This window comes from Bubalus bubalis, chromosome 12 (genome assembly GCF_019923935.1).
Source record: "Bubalus bubalis isolate 160015118507 breed Murrah chromosome 12, NDDB_SH_1, whole genome shotgun sequence".
Taxonomy (NCBI): domain Eukaryota; kingdom Metazoa; phylum Chordata; class Mammalia; order Artiodactyla; family Bovidae; genus Bubalus; species Bubalus bubalis.
This window is the reverse complement of record NC_059168.1, coordinates 13,549,537-13,577,474: the sequence shown is the minus strand read 5'-3', so window position 1 is coordinate 13,577,474 and position 27,938 is coordinate 13,549,537. Positions and strand designations below refer to the sequence as shown.

Below are 27,938 nucleotides of genomic sequence, written 5' to 3'. Positions count from 1 at the left end.
TATTGCTTTGCATTGATCTCTGAGGAAGGCTTTCTTATCTCTCCTTGCTATTCTTTGGAACTCTGCATTCAAATGGGTATATCTTTCCTTTTCTCCTTTGGGTTTTTAGGGTTAGGCTTAGGGTTCAGTTCAGTTCAGTTCAGTTCAGTCGCTCAGTTGTGTCCGACTCTTTGCGACCCCATGAATTGCAGCACGCCAGGCCTCCCTGTCCATCACCATCTCCCAGAGTTCACTCAAACTCACGTCCATTGAGTCGGTGATGCCATCCAGCCATCTCATCCTCTGTCGTCCCCTCTTCCTCCTGCCCTCAATCCCTCCCAGCATCAGAGTCTTCTCCAATGAGTCAACTCTTTGCATGAGGTGGCCAAAGTACTGGAGTTTCAGCTTTAGCATCATTCCTTCCAAAGAACACCCAGGGCTGATCTCCTGTTTTCAACCTGGGTTATGTATTAGACTCACCTGGAAACAGATGTTATCACTTTAGGCTGCACTCCTCCGCCCCCACTCCTAGACCACTGAGCTCGGAATCACTGGGGTAGGACCCTGGCAGGTGTCAGGAACTGTAAAGCTCCCCAGGTGATTCCAATACACAGTCACAGCTGACAGTGACATCATCAGCCTTACCTGGGAGCTTGCTGGATGTGCAGGGTCTCAGGTCCCACCCGACTTACTGCATCTTATTTTTTTTTTTTCTTCCCTTTTATTTATTTATTTATTTTAAATTTTATTTTATTTTTAAACTTTACATAATTGTATTAGTTTTAATTTTAACATTTTAATCTTCACTTTAACCAGATGCCTAGGTGATCCCTGTGCACAGTAGAATCTAAGCACTGGGCTGCTGCATCTAGAAAGGCCCACCAGCCAGTCTGGCCTGAGTTGAAGATGAGGAGGCTATGGGCCAATCATTAACATACTCAGCATTGCTTAGACCGGGCTATACCCACAAGGTGTATTGTCACAGCCTGTGAATGGAACAAGCTTAAAACTGGCAACCTCTATTTCAGGATCCCTAGAAAAAGCAGAGGGGAAGGAGTTTCTGGTAGGAGGGCAGCATGTGTCAAAAGGCGGAGGCGCTGCAGTGCACAATTCCGTGCAGACCCCTTTCTCCGTCTGTGGAGGTGCCTACTCCCTGCCAGCAAGCGCTTCAGCTCCACTCACCGTCCACAGATTTGGAGGGAGAGCCCACAGGGCTCTTCGGCTCGGACTTGGCTGGGCTCTGAGCTGGAGAAGCAGGTGCAGACTTCACAGGGGAGCCAGGTTCCTCTGGGGCAGGCTCCTTCTCTCCTGAAAACACAGAAAAGCAACTCAGGACAGAGGTCAGGCAGAGGAGAGATGGGCAGACAGAGTGCTTTAAGGCAGTGCTTTCTTCTACTTGGTCCTTATTTCTCCTAACTGGAATTAGCTGCTTCCCCATCCCCACCCCCCACCCCCACACACACTTTTTAAAATGTCTGCTACACTCTGGGCAAGGCAAATGGGAGGAGTCAGAGTCCAGTTCTGTTTCCTCCATCAAATCACATCCTCGGATGGATTATATTACCCCTGATGTAGATGCAAGACTGCAGGGGAATTCCTGCCCACCATTTGTATGCAGCTCATATGCTATTTATATAATTTACATGTTCAGTCCAAACAATCTCTAGAGACAAAAAGCACTATATTTTTCTATCTACTTCTTCGACCGGCACGTGAGAACTCCAAGCAAGCTGGCAAGGGTTCTTCTAGTGCCTTTGTGCCCAGGAAGATGGCTGACTTTGGGTGGGGAAGGGGGACGTGGAAGAAGGTCCTTCCCTGAGGGAATAAAAGCCTTTGATACCATGCAGGGGCCTGTGGGACTCCTGGGCACAAGGCCTCTCTGTCCCCCATTTCTTTGACTATAGGAAGCTACCTTCATTCAACCTCCATGATCTTCCCTGAGTTCCAATGGGGAGATTCAAGCTGTTGTTAATTATCAAAGGGACAGGAGGTGAGACAAGGGAGAAACAAACAGCAAGAGCAGCCTCGGGGCAAGGCCCATCAGAGGATACACACAACCATATCTTTGAGCTATTTTGCAGATACTGAAATGCCCTCCAAGTGGAAGAAGGTAATGATTAATAATGATATGCTGCCCACAAGCATGCAGACCCCAGATCAGTTGGAACTGAAGGCTAACGATGCGGACTCCAACTTACCACACCACCAACCCATCAAAAGAATGTCCATGAGCTGATCACGCCCTCTTTGGACAATTAATACAAAATTTCTCACTATCTTCCCCAAGTTGGAACACATGGTTGTGACGGCATTAGCCCACTGCTGCCCCCTTGGCCTGGCCAAACAGTAAAGCTATTCCTATCTACTTCACCCAAAACTCCGTCTCTGAGATTTGATTCTGCACCGGTGCAGAGAGAAGCTGAGCTTTCAGCATCATCTTGTCTGGTGGACAAAATCAAGAGCTAAGTCCTGTGTCTCAGACCCCAAGTGCATCTAGAGCAAAGAGAAGGGACAGCTCATGAGGGGAACAGAGAGGGCTTGCTAGATGGAGAGAAGTTTGCCATGGAGCCTGAAGTGTAGACAATACTGAATAAGGTAGCCAAGAAGGGAAACTCTGCCAGGAAGGGACAAAGGCATGAACAAGCTCTCAAAAGTCAGCGTGGAGAGATGGGCTTGACTGAGATTCTGACATAAAAGCCTTGGCTGCTTACAGTTCTGATTTCCAGGTTTATACCAAACCAGATAGATCCATCAACAACAGTGATCACTATAATAATGATCATATTATTATAACTAACATTTCTCTGGTGCTTACTGACCTAGGCCATATTTATATGGTGCTACTCTAAGTAAGCACCACATGGATTAACTCCTTCTTCCCAGGTGAGAGCATCAGTGGGGTCATGGCAGCACCATGTAACCACTGCCAGGTACGAGCCATGAGGGGCATTATTGGGGATAACAGTATTATGCTCATAAGAATATTGTTTGGTGATGAGGCAGGAAGGTCAAATTGAAGACATGAGAGAGAAGAGACACAGAGAAGCAAATGAAGATTGATAACAAAGCAAAGAAGCCTGGACGGAGCCCTGGGGACTCTGGTGGGCAGAAAGGAGTGGGTCCCGCTGCTTGGGGGGGCACGGCAGGGGGTGATGGCCCTGAGCAACTGATGGCCTCAGTTGCTCTGCTGCCTCCCCGGTGCCCCAAGCTCTCCCCTCCCTCCCGCAGGTCCTAAAGCACGGGCCCCCCACCAGGGTCATTTACCCTCCAGTTCCAGCTTCTTCCTCTCCACCTCCTTCTTGTACTCCTCCAGCTCCTGGTCCGTGAGTTGGCTGAAGGGGTTGGGCGCCGTCTCCTCGGATTCGTCTTTGGCATCCGCCTGGCCCTGGGACATCAGCTGGCTGTCTGTGGACTGAAAGTTAACCACAGAGCGTGTTGCCCTCTGAACGCCGTGCTCAGGGCCCAGGCTCCAGCTTCCTTTCAGACTCATGTGGCTGCCCATGGTCTTGCTAGGGACAGCGTGGCAAGCAGCTCCTTAGCAATAGCTCAGGGCCTTGGATGAATGCAGGGGTACCTCCCTCTGCCCCGGAAATAAAATCAAAGGATGCTCCCAAGGAGAAGGAAGATGCACCTTTATTGCAATCTCTCCTGTGGACACTTGCAAGCTGTCACTATGCAAATACAGTCAGTGGCCCACAGTCAGCCAGCCAAAACCCAGCAAGCAAAGCGTTGGCTCAACCAGCTTCAAGCCAGCCACTCCCCACCCACCACCCCTCCTCCCCCAGCAGCAGGACAAGCCACACAGCACACAGCAGTAAGTCATATGCAAAACACACAATGACTCCAGCATTCTCAGTCCAAACTGTTAGTTCTGTTGTGCACACAGTCATAAATTCAAGGAAGTTAAGGTCTTGAATCTTGGATCTTCAACCTGCCTGCTCTGCAGGTCCCCGCAGGGACATTGGCAAAATCACTGTGTTTCACCATCTCTGGGGAGCCCCTGGCTCTGGAGAGCTTACCACTGGGCTTGTGTGAGCTCCCGGAATCCTTTGACCCCTCTCGCCCAGGACAGGGACTAATATTCAGACCCCACAGCCCTTTATCCCTTTATCCTAACTCAGCATCCTCCTCTTGGCCTTTGGGGATACAGTGCTCTGGAGCTGGGGAGCCAAAGAAAGTGAAGCCCAAGGAAGGTGAGCCAGAGCAGCTGGCCCACATCACGCACTCCGGGCCATCTGTTTCTGGCCCATCAGGTATTCTGATGATGGGCCCTGGGCTCCTACCAAAAGAAGAGCAGCACTGGGCCTATCAATTATGGGGTTCACAAACGAGTCCAACAAGATCCCAAGAAGAGGGACTCCAAGGAGAGCACTCGGTATAAATGGCAGAGTTTTTAATAATTTTGCTCATTGTATTGAACTCTCACCTCCCCCCAATATCATGGGGGTGGGTATGTCTATCCTTGACCCTGTAGCACATTTGATGTCCCTCCTCTTGGCTGAGCTGGGGTTGGGTGGAGGGGATGGCATGACCTTCACACTCCCCTTCCCAATGGGTACCCATCTTGTGAGTTGCAGCCCCATGTGCAATCATGACATTAGTTTGCTCTGCAGAGAGAAATGGTCCCTGAATCCTCCACACACCCGGCCCGGCCCTTACTGCTAAGGAAGATGCCACTGTGACTTTGCAATGAGCAGCAATGATTTCCAACACAAGCCAAAACTCTGACTTTTACCCCTTTCGCTAAGCACTACACAAACACTGTTCTATCTCAAGCATGGAAACAACTTTGTATTTTCTAACTCCATGTGGGTTTTGTAGGCAACTCACTGGCCCTCCCCCTCCTGCAGAGCACCCGTCCTTATATACACGTCTGCCCTCTGAGAGCACGTGGGCATCCTCTCAGAGGTATGGCCTGATGATGCCATATTCAAGCACAGAGGACAGAACCATTTGGAGCAAGCAGCTGTAGAGCCGCTGGGAGCGGCCAGCCACGCTCCTGCGAGCCCACCCTGCGGAGCACCGGCAGAGGGCAGACGGGAGTTCCAAAGGGGAACCAGGGAAGCCGTATCACTCCGTATCACTGCGGCGGGTGGGCGGATTGGGCTGCTCCCCGACCCCTCTCCCGGCCTTCCTGGCGCCCACAGCGGGCGATAAAACACTGTCCTCAGTCCTCACAGCATCCATTTTGCAGCAAGAGCACCAGCGCCCAAGAGCACAGGGAAAGGTGGGCATATGTGAGCTCAGGGGTCCTGCCGCCCAGCCCCAGGCACTGCAGACCCAGAAGGCAAACTCGTTTCCCCTGCAGGCGGGGGCAGCATCTGCTGTACCGGGCTTCGGCTCTTCTCTGCGATGACGCTCGCCAGCAGCTGGGACTGGGGCCCTGCCGACTTCACATCCTGTCGGTTTTGTTCTCGAATCTGTGTGGAAAGGGAGGGGAGAGTGAGCTAGCAGTCCAGAAGCAGGGCGTACTTAATAGGCCGCCCAGTGTGGTGTGAACGTAACACAGTAACACATCACGTCCACTCTGAGACAATCTCCATGGCTGTTCAGGGAATGAGCAGTTGATGTAAAACACCAGATTCTCATGAACTCTAAGAAGGTCATTCATTGTAAGAGATGAAGAGGCATGGTAGATCCTTGAGGGGGGTTCTCAATTTTCAATATTCCTATAAAGTCCCTGAGGAATTGGTTTAAACTACAAATTTCTGGGGGAAGAGGACACCTCATACATGTTAAATCTCAAACCTGTTGGAGGAGGGTTGGGGGTAAGCCAGAAATCTGCATTTCAGAGGCACACACATTGAAACACTGCTCTGAGAGCATGCCTAACCTACTGGAGGTGGTTCTGTTACAATTTAGGTATTTAAAGTAACATGAAGAAAATAAGTGAGGGAACTGTAAAGCCAAGGTAGAGAAATAAATATAAAGGATTTTGCAATTTTGAAAATGAGCCAAAGGGAAACAGCATAAAATTTGTAAAAATTCAATTTGGGGGCCTCTTAGACACATCTACTGTCTGAAGCTAGCAGCCCTCTCTTAGATGTTTACACGTGATGAAAAAACCACAGCACTTAGCACTGTGCCTGGAACATGGCCAATAAATGATACCTTCTTTCCCATGTGGGCTTCTCTGGTGGCTCAGATGGTAAAGAATCTGCCTGCAATGCAGGAGACCTGGGTTCAATCCCTGGGTCAGGAAGATCCCTTGGAGAAGGGAATGGCAATCCACTCCAGGATTCTTACCTGGAGAATTCCATGAACCTGGTGGGCTAGAGTCCATGGGGTCACAAAGAATTGGACATGACCTGAGCGACTAACGCTTTCTTTTCTTCTTTCCCATAAGACGCACCTGGGGTAAGTTGTGCACATCCTGTGGACGCCCCCTCCTTACACCCTTGCGGGAAAAGAGTGGGAGGCAGTTAGCTACACCTTACCTTGTTGCGCATGTCCAGCACTTCTTGGGGGTCAGTATAGAGAGGCACAAATTGGTTTGGGTTTTCGATCCGTATAGGCATGCCACTGCTGGATTTCTCCACCTCGTCAGCCTTCATCCACTGAACACACACACAAGGCCCGGTGGGTAAAACAAAGGCACACAGCTCACCGTCCACCCCAGTGTTCCACCCCAGGAGAGCTGAGCTGACCAGCCTGCATGGAAGGTCAGCAAGCCTAGACAAACACATTTCCTACTCTTGGGGCACTTGGATGTCTGTCTCCCAGAGCAGAGATGGGCAGCAGATGACCCAGCAACTAAACTAAGGCCCCTGATCAACGGCCATAAATAACACTTAAGAGGAGGGACGGAGCCTCGGTGACCAGTTTAGACAGACAGCCGGCCACTCGCGTTTTAAGAGGACTTGTGGATAGTTTCATTTTTTTAATGAAGAGCTATTCTATTTGGCTGCCAGCTACTTACAAAGTAAGTAGTGAAAATCAAATTAAGGGTCAGAGGTGTTTGTGTGAGGGAGAGAGAGGGAAAGAGCATAAAATTTGTAAAAATTCAACCTCTGGGCAGGTCTCTTCAACACATCTAATGCCTAAAGCAAGTCCACAGAAAAGGGTATAATGGGAGAGGACAATGTAATAGAAGCAAGTACCCACCTCCCTCCTGGTTTTGCATCAGATGGTCAGTTCAAATGTTGGATACCCATCCCCCAAACTTCCAGGAAGCCCCTTCTGGATGTGGGAGCAAAAAGCTTTCATGCAGCTGAGAGTGACCTGTTGAGCCACGCTCTGGACTCAGAAACTCAGCACAGAGGTACAAGAAACAGGCGATCTGCTTTGTGGGCATGAGCAGCTGCTCCCAGACTCCCAGTAGGAAGCCCTAAGGGGAGACAGGACTAGCTCAGGCCTGGGGGAGGTTTGCTCTGTTCCTCTTTTAAAGTGGTTTAGCCTGCATAGGGGCCGGACACTCTCCTCTGACCCCGGTCTCCCCAGCGGAGCCCCCTCTGCCCTCCTTACTGTGGTCTTGGGCCGAGGGCTACCCATGCTCCTCTGGACCTCGTCAGCCACGTTGACCCGCAGGTAGGTGTTGGGCGTGTTGAGCCAGCGGGTCTTCTCCTTCTGCTGCTTCTGGGCATGCTGCCGCAGGGCAGGCACTGGGGCGCCGTCCTCCTCAAACACGAAGGCAGTGACCGTGGCTGGTATCTCCACCTCACTTTTGTGTTTGGTTTTCTCTTGAACGAAGGGATAGCGGTAGGTGTAGCCTGTTCTGTAACCCTGAAAAGAACAAAAACAGAACCACTTAAGGTAGGGAAAATGGTCAATAACATGCCAGCTGGCCGGCCCACACACTTCACCCCCTTCCATCTAAAGGACTCAGTTTAACCCAAAGTCTCCATAATAAAATCCAACCCAGGCCTTGCCACACCTCTGGAAGAAAGTGAAATTGTTAGTTGCTCAGTCGTGTCTGACTCTTTGTGACCCCCATGGACTGCAGCCCACCAGGTTCCTCAGTCCACAGGATTCTGCAGGCAAGAATACTGGAGTGGGTTGCTATTTCTTTCTGCAGGGGATCTTCCCCACCCAGGGACTGAACCCAGGTCTCCCGCATTGCAGGCAGATTCTCTACTTGTTCCCTGTCATGGTCCCCCAACCCTTCCTTTCCTCCACTCCAACAAGCCCTTTGAGCAGGGGTGAGAAAGTCGCCAAAATCTTGTGGACCAGACAGAGCTCCAGCTTTGGGTCTGGTCCAGTAGTTGTCAACACACTGGAATCACAAAGGAGCTTTGAAAATATGGATATCCGGGCTCACCTCAGCATTGCCCATTTCACTGGACACTGGTACAATCTGGGCTACAGGACTTCAAAAAGCTTCCTAGCTGATTCGAACAGTAGCCCTCCCTTCCTCAACTCTGAAGTTTCTTGACTATTTCTCTCTTGGGACCCCTGAATTTGACTCGAGAATATCCCTATCTCCTAAGAAGGACCATATCCCTCAAAGGTGGGCTGGAGTTACTTAGAATGTTACTTAGAGTGTTACTTAGAATGAACATTCAGGAATCTCAGCAGCTGCTGGAATAATTCTCAGCTCTACCAGTCATCTTTCTTTAAGTTAAAGTGGCATTAACAATTATGTGGATTACAAAAAAATACATAGCCATGTAGAAAAATTAAGCAATATCAAAAAAACATAAGGAAAATATGGGTTTTATGCAAAATCTCATCCTGAGAGACAACCACTAAAAATCCTTTCAGTCATCTCTTTAAGCATACATATACATATGCACATATGTAAATATACAGGCTATATAATTAATATAATATATATATAATATATAAAACACTATATAAATGGGGCTGTACCATATAAGTGAAGTGAAATCGCTCAGTCGTATCCAACTCTTTGCAACCCCATGGACTGTAGCCTACCAGGTTCCACCATCCATGGGATTTTCCGGGCAAGAATACTGGAGTGGGTTGCCATTTCCTTCTCCAGGAGATCTTCCTGACCCAGGGATTGAACCTGGGTCTCCCACATGGTAGGCATTGTAGGCAGACACTTTACTGTCTGAGCCACCAGGGAAGATCCATATAAGCAGCCTTCTAAAAAACCGATATAATTGACATGTAACATTACCTTAGTTTCAGGTCTACAACACAGTGATTCAATATTTGTATGTATTCTATGCATAACTGAACCACTTTGCTATACACCTGAAACCAACACAGCATTGTAAATCAACTGTGTCACGTTTTAGTCGTTAAATCGTGTCCAGGTCTTTTGTGACCCCATGGACCCCTGCCAGGCTCCTCTGTCCGTGGGATTTCCTAGGCAAGAATACTGGAGTGGCTACTATACTTCAGTTAAAAAGAAATTGTATGTATTGCAAAATGATCACCATGAATCTAGTTGACATCTGGCACCTTACATAGTTATAATAGTTTTTCTTGTGATGAGAACTTTTAAGATCTACTTACTCTTTTAGCAACTTTCAAATATATAACACAGTATTAATAACTACAGCCACCATGCTGTACATTACACCCCCAGGATTACTTATTTTATATATGGAAGCTTTTACCTTTGATCCTTTACCCATTTCTCTCTGCCCCACACCTGGCAGCTACCAATCTGTTCTCTGCATCTACAAGTTTGAACTTTCTGGTTTTGGTTTTGTTTTTTTTTTTTTCAATTCCATATATAAATGAGATCATACAGTACTTGTCTTTCTCTGTGTGACTTATTTCACTTAGCATAATCCCCTCAAGTTCCATCCACATTGTTTCAAATGGTTGGAGTTCTTTCTTTTCATAGCTAAATAATGTTCTAATATATATATATATATGCACCACTTTTTCTTTATCCATTCTTCCATCAGTGGATACTTAGGTTGCTTCCATATCTTGGCAATTGTAAGTATTACTACATAATCAGCTTTAAAAGTTGCTTCTCTAGTTCATCAATTCGTCTTGGAGATTTCTTCATGTTACTGAACATAAATACACAGCAACCTTTAAACAACTGCATAATATGCCAGTGAATGTATATATCACAATTTTTATAACCAACACTGGAAGACACTTTTGTTAATTTCAAAACATTATAAACAACCCTGAAATGAGCAATTTTACACTTTTTTCTTTAGGCAGTTAACATAAATGCCTAGTAATGAAAATGACTGAGTCAAAGGGTGCACAGTTTTTACATATTTATTTTAAAGGTTTTTATATATTTATCATGTCCATCTTCCCAGGACACTGAGCCAGTTTGCACTTCTGCCAATTGTGCTGGAGTTCCCAGTTCTCATCTCCTTTCCCCACACTGAATATTGTTGAGGTTTTTAAAAAAGTCATTGGCAGTCAGACAGGTTAAAAGTAAAACCTTCTACTTTTGTTTTGTTCTTTTTTAGATTACTAGTAAGATTGGATATTTAATTACATTTAATGGCCTCAAATATTCTTCCCTTGTAAACTATGTCCTCAGTTCATTTTCCTATTGTGATGTTTATCTTTTCGTATTGATTTATTTCTTTTACAGTAAAGATATCGATCTTTTGACTGTCACAGATGTTGCAAATATTTTCCCCATACTGTCTTAAGTTTTGTTTATGGCAGGTGAGGTGGTTTTTTAAAAATGTAAAATTTGAATTTTAATGTAATCATAACTGTCAATATTTGTCATCATGATTTCAGGCTTTCCTGCCATGTTTGACAAGGTCTTTCCCAACATAAAAGCATCAAAAATATTAATCTATGTTTTTAAATCTCTATATGAATTTCCTTTTCATGTTTAAATTTTTGGCAAAGGAGGGATCTATCTTGTTGAAAGGAAAAAGCAGCAAGCCACCCTAGGTTCATTTCCCACAGGGCTAGGAGTCTATCTTTCCCCACAGATTTATAAGATGGCTGTTTCTCCTGTTAAATTTTCATGTATTTGGGATCTATTTCTGGACTCTTTAAGCTGTAGCTCTGATTGGCCTGTCCCTTCTGGACTAATGCCCCTCCCTTCAATGACTAAAGCCTTATCACACTTTACCATGTGGTGGTAATCACTATAGGATTTTCCAAGTCATTCTGAATTTCAACTGAAAGAATATTTTGCTAAGTCCTTATATCTTGCTCCACTTTTGAGGAAATTACATTGAGTTTATTGATTAACTTGGAAGCCTCTTTACCCTACTGAAGCTTTTAACCAAGAATAAATTACAGCTCTTCACTGATTTAAGGTTTTCTCTGATGTCTATTGGTAAAATTTTACAGCTGTCTTTAAAGGGCGTCTGCTTAAAACTTTATGATGTTGCTACATTTACAAATAGGATTATTTCCTCTCATATTTTCACATACATTATTATATGTTAAAATACAAAAAAGCTACTAATTTTTACACATATTTTTATAATTGACCACTTTAAATGCACTCATTTTTTTTTAATTGGAGGATAATTGCTTTACAATGCTGTGTTTGTTTTTACCATACAACAACATGAATCTATAAGTATATATATATGTCCCCTACCTCTTGAACCTCCCTCCTAGCCCCCACCCCATCCCACCCCACTAGGCTGTCCCAGAGCATGGGGTTGAGCTCCCTGTGTTATGTGGGAAGATAGCAACTTCCCATTAGCTATCTATTTCACATGCGGTAAATATATGCTTCAGGGCCACTCTCTCAATTCGTCCCACTCTCCTTCCCCTACTGTGTTCATAAGTCTATTCTCTGTGTCTCTATTTCTGCTCTGCAAATAGGTACATCAGTGCCATTTTTCTAGATTCCATATATATGCATTAATATACGATATTTTCTGACTTACTGACTGACTTTCTTTCTGACTTACTTTCCTTTATATAACAGGCTCTAGGTTCATTCTGCATTGGAGAAGGAAATGGCAACCCACTCCAGTGTTCTTGCCTGGAGAATCACAGGGACGGGGGAGCCTGGTGGGCTGCCGTCTATGGGGTCGCACAGAGTCGGACACAACTGAAGTGACTTAGCATAGCATAGCATAGCATAGGTTCATTCACCTCACTAGAACTGACTCAAATTTGTTCCTTTTTATAGCTGAGAAATATTCCCTTGTATGTATGTACAGGGCTTTACAGGTGGAGCTAGTGGTAAAGAACCCGCTTGCCAATACAGGAGACAGAGGTGTGGGTTGGATCCCTGGGTCGGGAAGATCCCCTGGAGGAGGACGTGGCAACCCACTCCAGTATTCTTGCTTATATCTTGCTTATATTCTTGTTTCTATCTGTTGATGGACATCTAGGCTGCTTTCATGTCCTAGTTGTTGTAAACAGTGCTGCAATGAACATTGGGGTACATGTGTCTTTTTCAATTATGATTTTCTCAGGGTATATGCCCAGTAGTGGGATTGCTGGGTCATATGGTAGTTTTATTCCTAGTTTTTTTTTTTTTTTAAATCTCTGTACTGTTCTCCATATGGCTGTATCAATTTACATTCCCATCAACTGTGCAAGAATGTCTCCTTTTCTCCACATCCTCTCCAGCATTTATTATTTGTAGATATTTTGATGATGGCCATTCTGACTGGTGTGAGGTGATTCCTCATGGTAGTTTTTATTTGCATTTCCCTAATAATGAGCAATTTTGAGCAATTTTTCATGTTTTACTGGCCATTCATATGTCTTCTTTAGAGAAATGTCTGTTTAGGTCTTCTGCCCATTTTTTATTTATTTATTTTTTTGTTTGTTTGTTTTTCTGATATTGAGCTGCATGAGCTGCTTGTATATTTTGGAGGTTAATCCTTTGTCATTTGCTTCATTTGCAATTATTTTCTCCCATTCTAAAGGTTGTCTTTTCATCTTGTTTATGGTTTCTTTTGCTGTGCAAAAGCTTTTAATTTTAATTAGGTCTCATTTGTTTGTTTTCATTTTTATTTCCATTACTTTAGGAGGTGGATCATAGAGGATCTTGCTGCAATTTATGTCCAAAAATGTTCTGCCTATGTTTTTTACTCTAAGAGTTTTATAGCTTCTGGTCTTACATTTAGGTCTTTAATCCATTTTGAGTTTATTTGTATTTATGGTGTTAGGACAAGTTCTAATTTCATTCTTTCACATGGAGCTGTCAGTTTTCCTAGCACTAGTTATTGAAGAGACTATCTTTTCTCCATTGCATATTTTTGCCTCCTTTGTCAAAAATAAAGTGCCCACAGGTGTATGGATTTCTGGGCTTTCTATCTTGCTCCATTAGTCTATATTTCTGTTTTGTGCCAGTACCATACTGTCTTGATGACTATAGCCTTGTAGTATAGTCTGAAGTCAAGAAGGTTGATTCCACCAGCTCCATTTTTCTTTCTCAAGATTGCTTTAGCTATTTGGGGTCTTTTGTGTTTCCATACAAATTGTGAAATTTTCTGTTCCAGTTCTCTGAAAAATGCCATGTAATTTTGATAGGTATGGCATTGAATCTGTAGATGGCTTTGGATAGTTTAGTCATTTTCACAATATTGAGTCTTCTAATCCAAGAACATAATATATCTCCCCATCTGTTTGTATTATCTTTGATTTCTTTCATGAGTGTCTTATAGTTTTTGGTATACAGGTATTTTGTCTCCTTAGGTAGGTTTATTCTTAGGTGTTTTATTCTCTCTCTCTCTCTCTTTTTTTTTTTTCCAATGGTGAATGTGATTGATTCCTTAATTTCTCTTTCTGATTTGTCATTGTTCATGTGTAGGAATGCAAGGTACTTCTGTGTATTGATTTTTTTACCCTGTGACTTTACTAAATTCATTGATTAGCTCTAGTAACTTTCTGATAGTATCTTATAGGGTTTTCTATGTATAGTATCATGCCATCTGCAAACAGTGAGAGTTTTACTTCTTCTTTTCCAATCTGGATTCCTTTTATTTCTCTTTCTTCTCTGATTGCCATGGCTAGGACGTCCAAAACTATGCTGAATAAAAGTGATGAGAGTGGGCATCCTTGTCTTGTTCCTGATGTTAGAGAAATGCTTTCAGTTTTCCACCATTGAAAATAATATTTGCTGTGGGTCTGTCATATATGGCCCTTATTAAGTTGAAGCAGGTTCCTTCCATGCCCATGTTCTGAAGAGTTTTTGTCATAAGCAGATGCTGAATTTTGTTGAAAGCTTTTTCTGTATCCACTGAGATTATCAAATGATTTTTATCTTTAAATTTATTAATGTGGTGTATCACATTGATGGATTGGTGTACACTGAAGAATCCTTGCATCCCTGGGACAAAGTTGATTTGATCATGGTATTGCTTCAGTTCAGTCGCTCATTCGTGTCTGACTCCTTGCGACCCCATGCCAGGCCTCCCTGTCCATCACCATCTCCCGGAGTTCACTCAGACTCATGTCCATCGAGTCAGTGATGCCATCCAGCCATCTCATCCTCTGTCATCCCCTTCTCCTTCTGCCCCCAGTCCCTCCCAGCGTCAGAGTCTTTTCCAATGAGTCAACTCTTCGCATGAGGTGGCCAAAGCACTGGAGTTTCAGCTTTAGCATCATTCGCTCCAAAGAAATCCCAGGGCTGATCTCCTTTAGAATGGACTGGTTGGATCTCCTTGCAGTCCAAGGGACTCTCAAGAGTCTTCTCCAACACCACAGTTCAAAAGCATCAATTCTTCGGTGCTCAGCCTTCTTCACAGTCCAACTCTCACATCCATACATGACCAATGTAAAAACCATAGTCTTGACTAGACGGACCTTTGTTGGCAAAGTAATGTCTCTGCTTTTGAATATGCTATCTAGGTTGGTCATAACTTTCCTTCCAAAGAGTAAGCGTCTTTTAATTTCATGGCTGCAGTCACCATCTGCAGTGATAGGATTCTTTTAATGTGTTGTTGGATTCTGTTTGCTAGAATTTTGTTGAGGATTTTTGCATCTATGTAATTTTCTTTTTGTGTGTGAAGTCTGGTTTTGGTATCAGGGTGATGGTGGTTTCATAGAATGAGTTTGGAAGTGTTCCTTCCTCTTCCATTTCTTGAAAAAGTTTGAGAAGGCTAGACATTAGCTCTTCTCTAAATATTTGATAGAATTAACCTGTGAAGCCATCTGGCCCTCAGCTTTTGTTTTTTGGGAGATTTTTTAACACCATTTCTACTACAGTGCTTGTAATTTATCTGTTCATAATTTCTATTTCTTCCTGTTTAGTCTTGGAAGGTTTAACTTTTCTAAGAATTTGTCCATTTCTTCCAGGTTGTCCATTTTATTGGCATATATTGCTCATAGTAGGTGTCTTATTATCCTTTGTATTTCTGCATTGTCTGTTGTAACCTCTCCTTTTTCATTTCTAATTGTGTTGATTTGAGTCTTCTCCCTTTTTTTTCTCGATATGCACTCATTATTTCTAATTTTTCTCAGTTGATTCTTTTGAACCTTAGAGGTAGGTAGGTGTACTAACTATAAAGAAGAGTGATTTTGTTTTCTTTACAACATGTACACCTCTTATTTTTAGATCTCACTGCTTTGAATTGATTTCCAGTATTATTCTTGAACAACATTAAATAATAGTGCTGAGAACAGAATCATTGTTTAGTTTCAAAATTTAATGGAAATTCTTCTAGTGTTTCACCATGATACTGGTGTTTGTTTTGACAAAATAAAAAAAGGTAATTTTAATCATATTAAATAAATGACTTCCTATCCTACTTAACACCTATTATTTTTATAAATCGAGATTACATTTTTATCAAAGACCTTTTGATCTCAAAGTGATCCATAGGTTTTTATCCTTTGACTCATCGATATCATGAAATATATTTAGATTTATAATATTAAACCATCCTTCAATACAAGGAACGAACCCTCACTTGGTTATCATGTAATATTATTCTAATATTATGCCAGATACTATTTGCTAGTTTTCATGCAGCATTTTTCATCAGCTCAAAGTGAGATTGTCTGAATGTGTTATAATTGTTATGACTTGGTTTCCTTCTCTCACTCTTCTCTGCCACAGTTTAAACAGCATAGGAATAGTCTGTTTCTTAAAGGTTTGAGGGAATTTCTGCATGAAACCATTTGGTCCTGGTGCTTTATTCAGCCACAGAGTACTCAACACACAAATGTTAATAGGAGTTGTATTTTCATTGTGGACTGTACCTTTTAGTACTATAAAGTTACCCTCGTGGTCAGCCCTGTAATAAACTGGTGATGATTTGGAGGAACTGGAAGCAAAAAGGAAAGGATTAATTATTGCAAGGACCCAAACATAATAACGAAAGGGTCCAAATTAGTAGCAGTGAGGAGGACGGGAAATAATACAGGAATGCTACAGAAATAGGGCTCATCTTCACTCTTCTGAGCAATCTGGGAAGTCATAGCCTCTTCTTGCACTTAGTTCCTCACTGTATATGCTTTCCTCTTATTCTTGAATTGTTTCCTGTTTATGTCATATGTCATCAATTAAACTGTTAGTTCCAGAAGGAAGGATGTCTTATACTGCTTTTGGATTCTTTAAAGCCCAATCTAGTCATATATCAGTTAATTTTTTACCTGATTGCTTGCTTGATTCATCACAATAGGAATAGTGTTGTAATGCTGTTTATCGGGAATAGGGAAATCAAAGCTATTATGTTTTCTGCATTAAAATCATGAGATTAGAAGGATACAGAGCTAACTGCAAAAGAGGAGTAAACCAAGCCACAATATGAGAGAGGCTCTGTGGTCCTGCTTTTTGCTGAATTACCACCTCACACGCCAACCAGTAGCTTCCTACCCCTTCTCCAAAAGGCACCCAGCAGGTGCAGCATCCACAGCCCTTGGAAAGGGAGTGGCAGAGGCCATTGTTTGAGAAGACTCAAGTACTATTAGCGTGACCACAAACTCTTAGTCAAGTTGCCACTCAAGGGGCTTTAACAACTGAATTGTGATGCTGGCAGTTCTCACATCTACTGAGTGCTTCATACTGACTGGTTTTGGGGGGGCTAAGCCACAAAGGACTGGTCTCGAAGGACAATGGCAGGAGACTCACCAGATTGTCCAGCATCCTCATGAGGGCCTCGAACTCGTGCTCCCCCAGCCGGCTCTTCCGCATGGGCCCGAAGGTGCCCCCTGCCCACTGCACAGAGCCCACCTCATGAGGCCGCTGCTTCTCCTGTTCCAGCAGGATGAGGTTCTCCACACCCCCTGCGCTGGACAGAGCAGACACCTGTGGCAATGAGCAGAAAGCCGTCAGCTCACACACGTGCGTGTGTGTGTACACCCACAACCCTTGTGCTCCTGTGCGTAACAGAGAATGGGGATCAGGGAAGGTTAGAAACAGAAATCTCCGGAAAACTGAGTTGTATTTGGCTTTTTCCTCCCAGAGGAAAGCCGCTCCAAACCTGTGGGGCATGTGCCCATTCCCAAGGAAAAAGGTATTAGTATTTCTGTCCTAATGTCAGTTTTTAGGGAGACATAGCAAGTGTTAGGAGAAAGCAATGGCACCCCACTCCAGTACTCTTGCCTGGAAAATCCCATGGACAGAGGAGCCTGGTGGGCTGCAGTTCATGGGGTCGCTAAGTCGGACACGACTGAGCGACTTCACTTTCACTTTTCACTTTCATGCGTTGGAGAAGGAAATGGCAACCCACTCCAGTGTTCTTGCCTGGAGAATCACAGGGACGGGGGAGCCTGGTGGGCTGCCGTCTATGGGGTAGCACAGAGTCAGACCTGACTGAAGCGACTTAGCAGCAGCAGCAGCAGCAGGAAATGTTAAATCTTGAGAATAACACAGCACAGAGGACTGAAAAGTTACCTGGCACAGAGGCCAACTTCAAGCTGTGATTATTTCCAGGAAACAAGGAAATTTGAGAAAAAGAGACTTCAATTCTTGTCTATAATATTTTACTTCTCCAAGAAGAAAAGGCTGTTGATATTTGTTAAGTCTGGTGGGTGGAGAGTGAGTATTGTATTATTCTCTGTATTTTTCTGTTTCTGAAATATCTCCCCTTAAAAAACAAGTCACTTGAAAGAAATAAGCTGGCTTCTAGGCCAACAAAATATGAGTATGGCCTGTTGGGATGAATTAACAGGTCTAAAGGAAGAACATCCTCCATAATGGGCTTAGTCAGTCAAGGAACCCCAGAAAAAGGAGACAGATGAACAGATGACAGGCACAGCCAGGCTCTGTATAGGGCTCAGAAAACTTTCACCAACAGACTTAGAGTGTTTGCTCCACTGTCAAGGCTCCATGGGGAGGCAACCATACAGGTAACCAGAAGCAATGGACTTTGGGTTTTAGCGCAAGAGGTATGTATATAAAACAGGCAGTTTTAGAGTGATCCTAAAAACATTCATGAATCCAACTAATCTTATTTCTAATTCCATGCTCATCTGAAAGTACATTTTATTTACACCCCATATCTGCCAGCCAGATACAATTGGCTATGATGTGGCTTCTTGGGTAAGTCCAGACACAGAGAGAGAATGGTGGATTCCAAGTATTGTAAGTATTGAAGCTGAAGTTTTGTACTGCCCATCAAGACCCTTCCCCAGTAGCTCAGCTGGTAAAGAATCCGCCTGCAATGCAGGAGACTCCAGTTTGATTCCTGGGTCAGGAAGATCCCCTGGAGAAGGGACAGGATACCCACGCCAGTATTCTTGGGCTTCCCTGGTGGCTCAGATGGTAAAGAATCCACCTGCAATGTGGGAGACCTGGGTTTGAGTCCTGGGTTGGGAAGAGCCCTGGAGGAGGGCATGGAAACTCTCTCCAGTATTCTTGTTTGGAGAATCCCCATGGATAGAGGAGCCTGGGAGGCTACAATCCATAGCATCACAAAGAGTCAAACACGACTGAGCAACTAAGCACAGCATCAAGACCCTAGTGTTCTGATTAATATTTGTTACTCGCTGTAAACCCGCTTGTTATGGGGGAACAGCTCTGATTATTTAAACTTTCAGTGTTCCAGTTTTTATGTCAGTTATTGTTTTATTGAAGATGAAAGAAATCGATGTAGCCTGATGAGAAACCCAGGCGGATGAAGCCTGAGGATCCTGGACATACTCCAGAGAGTATTAGAGTCCCCAGTGTAACATACAGCCCCATGAGACTTCCTGGAGGTCAGCCAGGCAACCTTCACAGTGACCCCCCAACACTCTGTGAAGAGGAAGAAGTAGGAACAAGCATCCTCTTCATCCAAGGCATGTGTCCCATAGAAGCCTCCATTTTTAGCTTAAAAAGATGACTCCAAACCCTGCAAATATAGACACCTAGAGGCCATTTATTCCACACTCTCACAAAAAATAAGAGTCCTTATCTAATATTCCTAGAAGGTGTCAGCTCCATGCTTGAAGAGGCAGCCTAAAGTATTATTGTCCAAATGTTAGAAGGGTTACAATGAGATGGTAGAGATTACATTGAGCTGAAATCTACCGTTTTATCATGTTCATTCATTGGTCCCAGCTCTGCCCTCTGCTGCCCTGTTCTCTAATTCTGAAGTCCCTCACACCCGGCACTGAGGCTGAGCATGTGGGAATACACTCTTGAAGATAGCAAATCCTAGCTGGTTGATCAATTACCACATTCATCCTGGACTCCTACCTGGTCAAGGCAGGCTTTAGCCCTGGGACCCTGAAACCTTGACTCGAAGTGCTAGCTCCCTGGGGAGAGGCCCCAGCCTGTCAACTGACCTTTCCCACCAGCCTTTACTGCCCTGAGAGGCAGTGTGATGTAGTATTTAAGACATAGAACTTGGGTACCAGGCTGCCTGAGTTTGGATCCTGGCTTTGCCACCTACTTGCTGTGTAACTTTGAGCAGCTATTTACCCTTCCTGTAAAATGAAAATAGTATATTGACCTCATGAGATTTATTTAAGGTATTCCTAAAGCTCTTAGAACAGCACCTGGTACATAAAGAGTGGCATAGAAACACTTATGAAAAACAAATTCTGAGGCTTTACCATGGAACGCTGAGAGGCAGTGCCCCGGGGACTGGTCATTTGTGGAGGAGGAGAGAACTGCCCACTTCCTTGCAAGAGCTGCCTCCTCCCCTCTCCCTCTTCCCCTCTGCGTTTCCATGGCGATGGGTAGCACATGGAGAGTTGCCTGAGCTGCTTCTCATCTGCCTGTAAGCAGAGCAGGTAGCCACCTCTCTGAGCAGAGGATGACCCAGTTTCCTGGAACCCCAAATGGATGGAAAGCAAAGAGAATGCTGTCCCCAGGAGAGAGGAACAGGCTCTTAGCCTTGAACCACTGAAATGACCACAGACACATTTGCTTATTTGCCAAGGTCACTGAGAGAGAAAATTAGTCCCATGATGCAAGCAGAACTCCAGTGCAGGTCATCCATCTGGAAACGTCCCTTTCAGGGGCTGCAGTCCCAACAGCTCTGCAGGCTGCTGGCACCTGTTCTCTTCTGAGCCTTACTCCACCCACACCCTTCATCGATCTCTCCTGTTTTTCTTCTACTCCTTCCAGTTCATTTCTCCCTCTAGAAGCCTTCCTGCTCCACTCACTGAAAAAAGACACTGGAGCCTTTCTTGGGGTTATCTGCCCCCATTGCCTGATGCACTTTATAAAAGTCGCATCAAACCAGTCCCAACTGAAAAGAACGTGACAGCAGGCAGGGCCAAGAGGAGCAGCAGGGGCTGTCCAGGAGAGTGGCGGGCAGCTCGGCCCTTCATCTAGCCGAAGGCCCAGCTAGATGGACTTCCTCCCTTTGGTTAAATAGCACAGGGGCCCTTTCTGGGGATCTAGAGCCTATGGCGGAGAAGGCACTGGCAACCCACTCCAGTACTCTTGCCTGGAAACTGCCATGGACGGAGGAGCCTGGTAGGCTGCAGTCCATGGGGTCGCTAGGAGTCAGACACGACTGAGCGACTTCACTTTCACTTTTCACTTTCATGCATTGGAGAAGGAAATGGCAACCCACTCCAGTGTTCTTGCCTGGAGAATCCCAGGGATGGGGGAGCCCGGTGGGCTGCCGTCTATGGGGTTGCACAGGGTCGGACACGACTGATGTGACTTAGCAGCAGCAGAGCCTACGGAGGCATAGTCTATCCATTCATTTTTAGGGCTGGGCTATCTTTGCAAGGAGATAAGGCTTTATCATTTTGTCATAGAAGCCTCCTTCTATGAGATCTTTGCAAGGAGATGAGGCTTTATCATTTTCTCATAGAAGCCTCCTTCTGCAGAAAAATGGGAAACTCTTCAGAGTTCAGATGTGGAGAACAGAAAGTGGGCTTATCAGAAGCTCTGCCAGGTTCTAACATCATCCAGGGGTCAGAGTTCAGGGCCAGGATCATTGGATGGGGGGAGGGGTCACCTCTTCATCACTGTCCTCTCAACTTATCCTTTAAAAACCACTGAGAAAGGTCCCACTTGTACAGCTTTCACTAGTGATGCTTTTGGGATTACTCCCATTCTTCCTGCATAGTGACCAAGAGAAGGGTGAGCAGTCTTCCTTGGGACACTGCTCTGCCAGGAGAGGGCAGACAGGACCCCACAAGGGATGCAAAGCCCTGACTCATCCTGGAGCAGCTGGCCTCCCCTGTCAACTGAGTCCTGACAATACCATCAGCAACACCTCTCCTTGTCTGAAAGGCCATCCTCACAAGGTCTCTATAGACCCAGTTCTACAGCTGAGGAAACAGGAAATGGAGGCTTGCAGGGGGAAAGTCCCTGACCCAAGGACACAGATCCCAGGGCTGGGAAGGATGGAGCCCAGTCAGTTGTGCAAGACCCTCCTACTCACCCCTGACAGCTTGCTGCACTGGAAGGAGCATGTGCTTGGCTTATCCACCTTGTTATTTGATAAAACTGCAGGATGTGTGTTTTCCTATTGCTTCTCCACCCACCCTCTATCTCATCCTTTACCAGTTAGGAGGACCACACCACAGGCTCCCTGGACTTCACCCTGGGGCTTCCCTGGTGCCAGGCCTGCCATGCCAACACTCCACCTGGGCCTTCTCTCCATTTCTCTTTCTGGACTTGACCACATTCAGGGTCGTTGCAAGCTAAGCAAAGAAAAGCAGACCTACCTGGGTGGTGTTTGTGAGGGGACACCCCAGGTAACACAGGAGCATGGAACAGTCCTCCTGCTGTCCTACTGGTGAGCCCAGGCATCTTCCTGCCCTCAACACTGACCCCCAAGAGCTGGGTGCTGGTTGTTGGACAAGAGTGATAAAAAATTTTAAAGCTGCAAAACTAAGTGTGAAACTTTAGAAGGATAAGGCAGAGAAGCAGAGTGAGGCTCCACTAAAGGTCTCCTTAAATCACAGCGCAGGGGGCCACCACCATTACCCCTTGACCCCTACCGGAGCCCCTCCTGGGCCCGCTGTCCAGATGAACATGCTTACCTGTATCTCACACGCAGCCTGTAGGTGGAAGATCTTATAAAATGCCTCCTCCACGGTATCACCCAGAGCAACCACTCCATGGTTTCTTAGCACCAGGATCTGTACGGGAGCAAACAGCCAATTGACACTTTCAGCCTTCTAAACTTCAGTCAAGAGGGAGAGATTTTTCATTTTATTCAGATCATTTTCCATATCCCATCCTGGAGCACCTGCCCCCTAGTTCCTCACTCACTCTCCCTATGCAAAACCCAATGCAACCCCCATGAGTTTTAATATCCACCCACAAGAATGCTTAAGGCATATACCCGAAGAAATGGAAGATGCTTTTTAAAACTGAGACTGAATAGCTTGGTGGATTTCTTTGGGCAAGGCTTGGGTTTTTAGGCCCTGAGAGCTTAGAAGTCTGAAAAATGAATGGTATGTCAAAGTGAATAAATGTATTTGCTGTTAAATACAAAGGTCCGACTTGTCCCCTGTAACTGGGTTGACTTGTGAGTCAAATCCAAGGGAGTGATCCGCGAGAGATGATCCTGCATACACAGGTGAGTTGGGTCACCTCTCTGGCCCCCAGGCTTCCTCCACATGAACTCTGTGGGGCCTGGCAGCTCTAAGATCCTACAGTTCTGTGAAAGAGGCCATAGCAACCTTTTATTCTATCTCACTAGAGGAAATAGAAACCTAAAGAAATTGAAAGTCTCCCAGCTAATTAGGGGCAGAGTTGGAACCCAGGCTGCCCCTGATGGTGCAGTGTTTTTGACTCAGCCAGGGGCAGGCAGATCTAAAAGGGGGGAAAACAGAAATAAATTTACACCAAGGTCCAGGTGCACCCTCCCTTCTTGGTTGGTTTCATCCTTAAGGATGTTCTGAGTAAAACCCAGGTGACACCCACCTGGGGGCTGGGATGCAGACCCAAGCATCAGATCTGTCCTCCAGTACCTGGGCTGAGGCCCAGTGGCCTAGTCCTCACATCCATTCTTGCTGAAAACTGCTAGAGTTTTTTTCCTCTTAAGAGCCACAGAGATGGGAAGAGACTATGACTCTCACTCACAAAAGATTTTACAGATAGCAAACACCCCTTGTCTTTTTGTAGCATTTCAGGGTTATGAACATCACCCCTCTCCTGGCTCTGCTCATGAGGTTTCAGAGGATGGCAGGAGAGGGTAGCAGGGATTTCTGCTCCATGTTAGAGATGGGAAGACAGGGACTCTCAAATGGGAGATGACTCCAGCGGCAGCAAGGAAGGGGGAAAGCACCCATCAAGCCAGGCTTGGCTCTGAAACTTCCCCTTCTAAGCTCACCAGCCCTGATTATGTGCTGTTATAAAATAGGTCTTTGGACTTAAATCAAGCAATAATAATGAGATTCTGTTCTGTCAAGTTATCAAAAAAATAATAATAATAAATAAGGGATAACACCCAAGTTTGAGGAGACTATAGAAAAATGGCATTCTCATACATACTGGCCTCGTCCGGAGGAGAGGGAAGTTTGTTACTATGCAGAGTAATAAGTTAAACTATGCATCCTTTAGAAAGCAAACACAAAGATGTAGCAGAAGAAATTTTCATCATGGAATTGTTTATGTTAAAAGAAAATTCGAGGAGAAAAATCTTTTCAATGTCCAACCATAGAGGACTGTTCAGGTAAATGATGGCACAGCCATTCATATGGTGACATGTAATTTAAAATAGTGATTAGAAAGTATTTTAATAACTTACAGAGGAGTTGACTGCATATTGCTAAGGGGAAAGAAGAGTTTTACAATCCTAGTTTTGTAAATCTACGTGAATAGATATGGGAGTGTGCATCAAAATCGAAGGGTAGGGTGAAAGATTATTTCCTTTCTTTTGTTGCTCTTGTTTATCTGCAACTTATAAACATTTTCCAATGAATATTTATCCCTTTTGTGATGTGGGTTTTTGACAACCCCTCCCAGAGCATCTTCCTAGAACAGCTGAGCCGAACCTTGCAGGTGGGTCCAAGGCACTTCTGCAGGTTGATCCGATCAGCTTCCTGCTCCATCTCGCCATTGAAGTCATAATATGCCATGTCCCCCACCAGCAGGGCATCATGGGACACAGGCAGGAGGCCGCACTTCATGGCTGACACCTTCAGTGAGATGACAAATGGTTAGCGCACCCCACCCTCCCCGCCCCCTGCCCCTCTGTCACAGTCGCCCTCTCCTCAGATGGCCCAGTCAAGCTCTGTCTGGGCACAGGCAGCAGTGAAGCAGGGTCCAGGGTCCAGGGGGTGGGTTGGTAGAGATCTTCAGCCTTGGCTGCAGAAACAGCCACGACTCTTCGCTGACAGGGAGGCCCATTGAGAAGCTCCCATTTTTCTAGCAATGGGGCAATGCAAGTGCCAGGCGAGATGATTAAAATCCAGGCTGTAACCACCATGTGCCAACCCTTGGCCTTTATTAAAAGCAAGGAATGTGTAGCGATTGGGAGAGCCTCTCACCTTCCTTCCGTCATCTTGCCTCTCACGTCAGCCCCAGCTCTGCGGAAATGCATACTTGGCACAAATACATCACATAGCCTTAGTCTAACTTTTGGAAGGTCTGAGTGCTTGTAAACCAGTGTGATTTTGCAGAGAAAAATCACAAGTCAGTGGCAGGTCTGCTCTGCCCCTGTAGGTGTGTGGCCAGGGGATTGGTAAGTTGGGGACTGGGTGTCTGCTGTCTTTCCAGGTGCACTGCAGCACCTCAGGTAGACATAGAGAAATGTCCAGAGACCCTCAGGGGACAGCCTGCTCCTTGATGGTCTTCCCTCTGTTCTCTCTCAGTTCTCTTTGCTCCTGCCTTAGCTCCCAGCCCCCACCCCCATATTGTGAAACACAGTGCAGGTTCCCACCATCTGATCTCATAGCAAGATCTGTCCATGCCAGAGCCTGGGCTAGGAGGCAGGTGCCAGCCTGACCCAGACCAGTTGGGGCCGGTTTGTGTATGCAGCAGCTGGGGGACACAAGGGGGCCGACAGTACACATCTTCACCTTATCTCCCCTCACTGAGACTTCACAGTCAGAAAAATGAGAGGAGGAGATTCCCACATCGGGTGTCCCTCCTCACCTTGGCCTGAGTTCCAGGGAATCTTTACAGAACTGCATTAAATGGTGAGTTTGCTCCTAGCTTGGGGTGGGGGGGGCTTATGTCTCCCCTTGGGGAGACTCTCAGAGAGACAGGTGCCGTGGGTCTGCTGCCATGGGGGCTGAAATGCTGGCTGCAGAGCTGCCACTCACCGCCGCCGTGGCCGGAGTATGCAGGTGGATGATGCAACGCACGTCGGGTCTGGCAGCGTAGATGGCCGAGTGCAGGCAGAAGCCCGTGGTGTCCACAGGGAAGCAGCTACTGCCCTTCTCCACCACCTCTCCCAGGATGTTCACCTTGATCTGGGCCGGGGTGGGGGTGAGGAGGAAGAGAGACTTCTGACCACCGGAAGGCAGAGGCCCCTCACTCCCCTCCCTGCAGGTGGGCCAGGCATATGCCCACCCACCAGCGTCCACTCTCCACCACACCACGGGCAATGGATGTGCTTGGTGGCGGAGTGGGGGAAGAGTTCCTGCCCGCAGGGTGAGCACACAGGCTACTGGGAAACAAAGGCAATTTTAATTCAGCACAAAAAATGCGAGAGTTTCACAAACTTTACTGTGCATGAGGATCACCTGGAGATCTTATCAAAATGCAGATTTGAATTTGGTAGCCAGAACTCAGCCCGGGAGTCTGCATTTCCAAAAAGAAGCCAGTTATACCCCTGCTGCTGGTCCATGGACCACAGTTTGAGTATCAAGGTATAAGGAGAGAGTCATTCACAGAATTCTCTAGAAGCAGATAGGATGAGTCTTCAATCCCAGTGGAAATAGGAGAGCAGAGAAGCTTTCCCAGAGGAAGCAACATCTAAACTGAGCCTTTTTTTTTTTTCCAGCTTATTATTTTGAAAAAATTTAATCACACGCAAAGGTAAAGAGGATAGTATAATGAACATCCATTTACCAGTCACCCAAAAGCTAGGTCTTAAAAGACAAATGAGAGAGCAGTCCCTGGTCTTATAATCTGCTTTTGACTCCGAGGGGTTGTGGGTATTACAGTGAAAACACACGCATGCCCATGCATGTATGTACACACACACACACACACACACACACATAAAGCTTCTGGTGGCTGTTGCTGGCCTGGCACACAGCTAAGCCATAGCACTTCCTGTTTAACATAAACAATCTCACAGAACATCATCATCAGAGAAGACCACTTTTGACTGTGACAAAGAAGACAAAAGCCACTCCTTAATCATGTCTAAGCAAAGGCAAAAACAAGTTTGTACAAATGCAAAAATGACCAACACAAAGGATCATAAGAGACTACTAAAAGCAACTATTAATATATGCCAATAAAATGGACAACCTGGGAGAAATGGACAAATTCATTGAGATGAACAACCTTCTAAGACTGTACCAGGAAGAAACAGGAAATATGAACAGGTCAATCACAAGTACTGAAACTACAATTAAAAACTTCCAACAAACAAAAATCCAAGAACAGGTGGCTTCAGGTGTGAGTTGTATCAAACATTTAGAGAAGAGTTAATACCTATCTTTCTGAAACTCTTCCAAAATAACTGCAGAGGAACAAATACTCCCAAATTCATTCTATGAGGCCACCATCATCATGATACCAAACCAGAAAAATATCTCACAAAAAAAGAAAATCACAGATTAATATCACTGATGAATATGAATATAGATGGAAGAATCCTCAACAAAATACTAGCAAACTGAATCCAACAACACATTAAAAGGATTATACAGACAGATGATGAGATGGTTGCAGGTATCACCAGTGAAATGGACATGAATTTGGGCAAACTCTGGGGGATAGTGAGGGACAGGCAAGTCTGGTGTGCTGTAGTCCAGGGGGTTGCAAAGAGTTGGATATGACTTGGTGACTGAACAACAACACACCATGATCAAGTGGGATTTATCCCAGGAATACAAGGATGGTTCAATATATGCAAATTAATCAGTACGATACAACACATTAACAAAGTGAAGAATAAAAACCATATGATCATCTCAGTAGATGACCAACACTTGCTCCCAGTTGACAGGAGACATTCATCCTAACTGCACCAATAGCAGCTCTGGCCTCATTCTGTGCTCCCCACCCCAGAACTGCCCCTGGGCAGACACTGCGCCTTACAACACCTCCTTGTGTGTTAGTGACTCAGTCGCGTCTGACTCTTTGTGACCCCATAAACTAGCCCACCAGGCTTCTCTGTCCATGGGATTCTCCAGGCAAGAATACTGGAATGGATTGACAGTCCCTTCTCCACAGGATCTTCCCAACCCAGGGATCGAACCATAGGTTCCTGCATTGCAGGCAGACTCTTTACCGCTTGAGCTATAGGGAAGACCCCATCACCTCCTTCTTAGGTTCCAAATCACTCAACACAACCCTAATCCTGAAACAGGCCCTTCCAGACACCCTTAGGCTGAAAACACCTCCTGCTCCATGAGCAGTCTCCCAGAAGCTGGTAGGTAGTTAATTTAGCCTAACTTATTGACTAGAAGTGTTTGCTGGACATTAGCAGGCTAGATTTTTCCTTTCTAAAAATCATGTCAGCTTTGGCTCTTAAAACATTCAGGGGCAGGGACAGGCCCCTGAATGCAGCACACAGGGCAGTTCCACAACACACCTACCACACCCAGCCCAGAGGCCCAGGCGGACAAGTGGTACCAAAGCAAGGAACATGCTCCTGACA

The 27,938-nt window shown here is 45.4% G+C and overlaps 1 protein-coding gene across 2 annotated transcripts in view; it reads right to left on the bottom strand.

Moving 5' to 3' along the window:
- ADD2 (adducin 2) overlaps positions 1-27,938 on the bottom strand; it is a 128,200-nt gene that overhangs the window by 14,387 nt on the left and 85,875 nt on the right. For both annotated transcript variants that reach the window (XM_044925792.2, XM_025260842.3), the window contains 9 exons: positions 25,423-25,572; positions 24,151-24,294; positions 22,189-22,287; positions 16,883-17,059; positions 7,444-7,701; positions 6,417-6,536; positions 5,310-5,399; positions 3,244-3,391; positions 1,162-1,287 (listed from right to left, as the gene is read on the bottom strand). In XM_044925792.2, the coding sequence (XP_044781727.2) occupies positions 1,162-1,287; positions 3,244-3,391; positions 5,310-5,399; positions 6,417-6,536; positions 7,444-7,701; positions 16,883-17,059; positions 22,189-22,287; positions 24,151-24,294; positions 25,423-25,572 (1,312 nt within the window). The remainder of the gene's footprint in view (positions 1-1,161; positions 1,288-3,243; positions 3,392-5,309; positions 5,400-6,416; positions 6,537-7,443; positions 7,702-16,882; positions 17,060-22,188; positions 22,288-24,150; positions 24,295-25,422; positions 25,573-27,938) is intronic.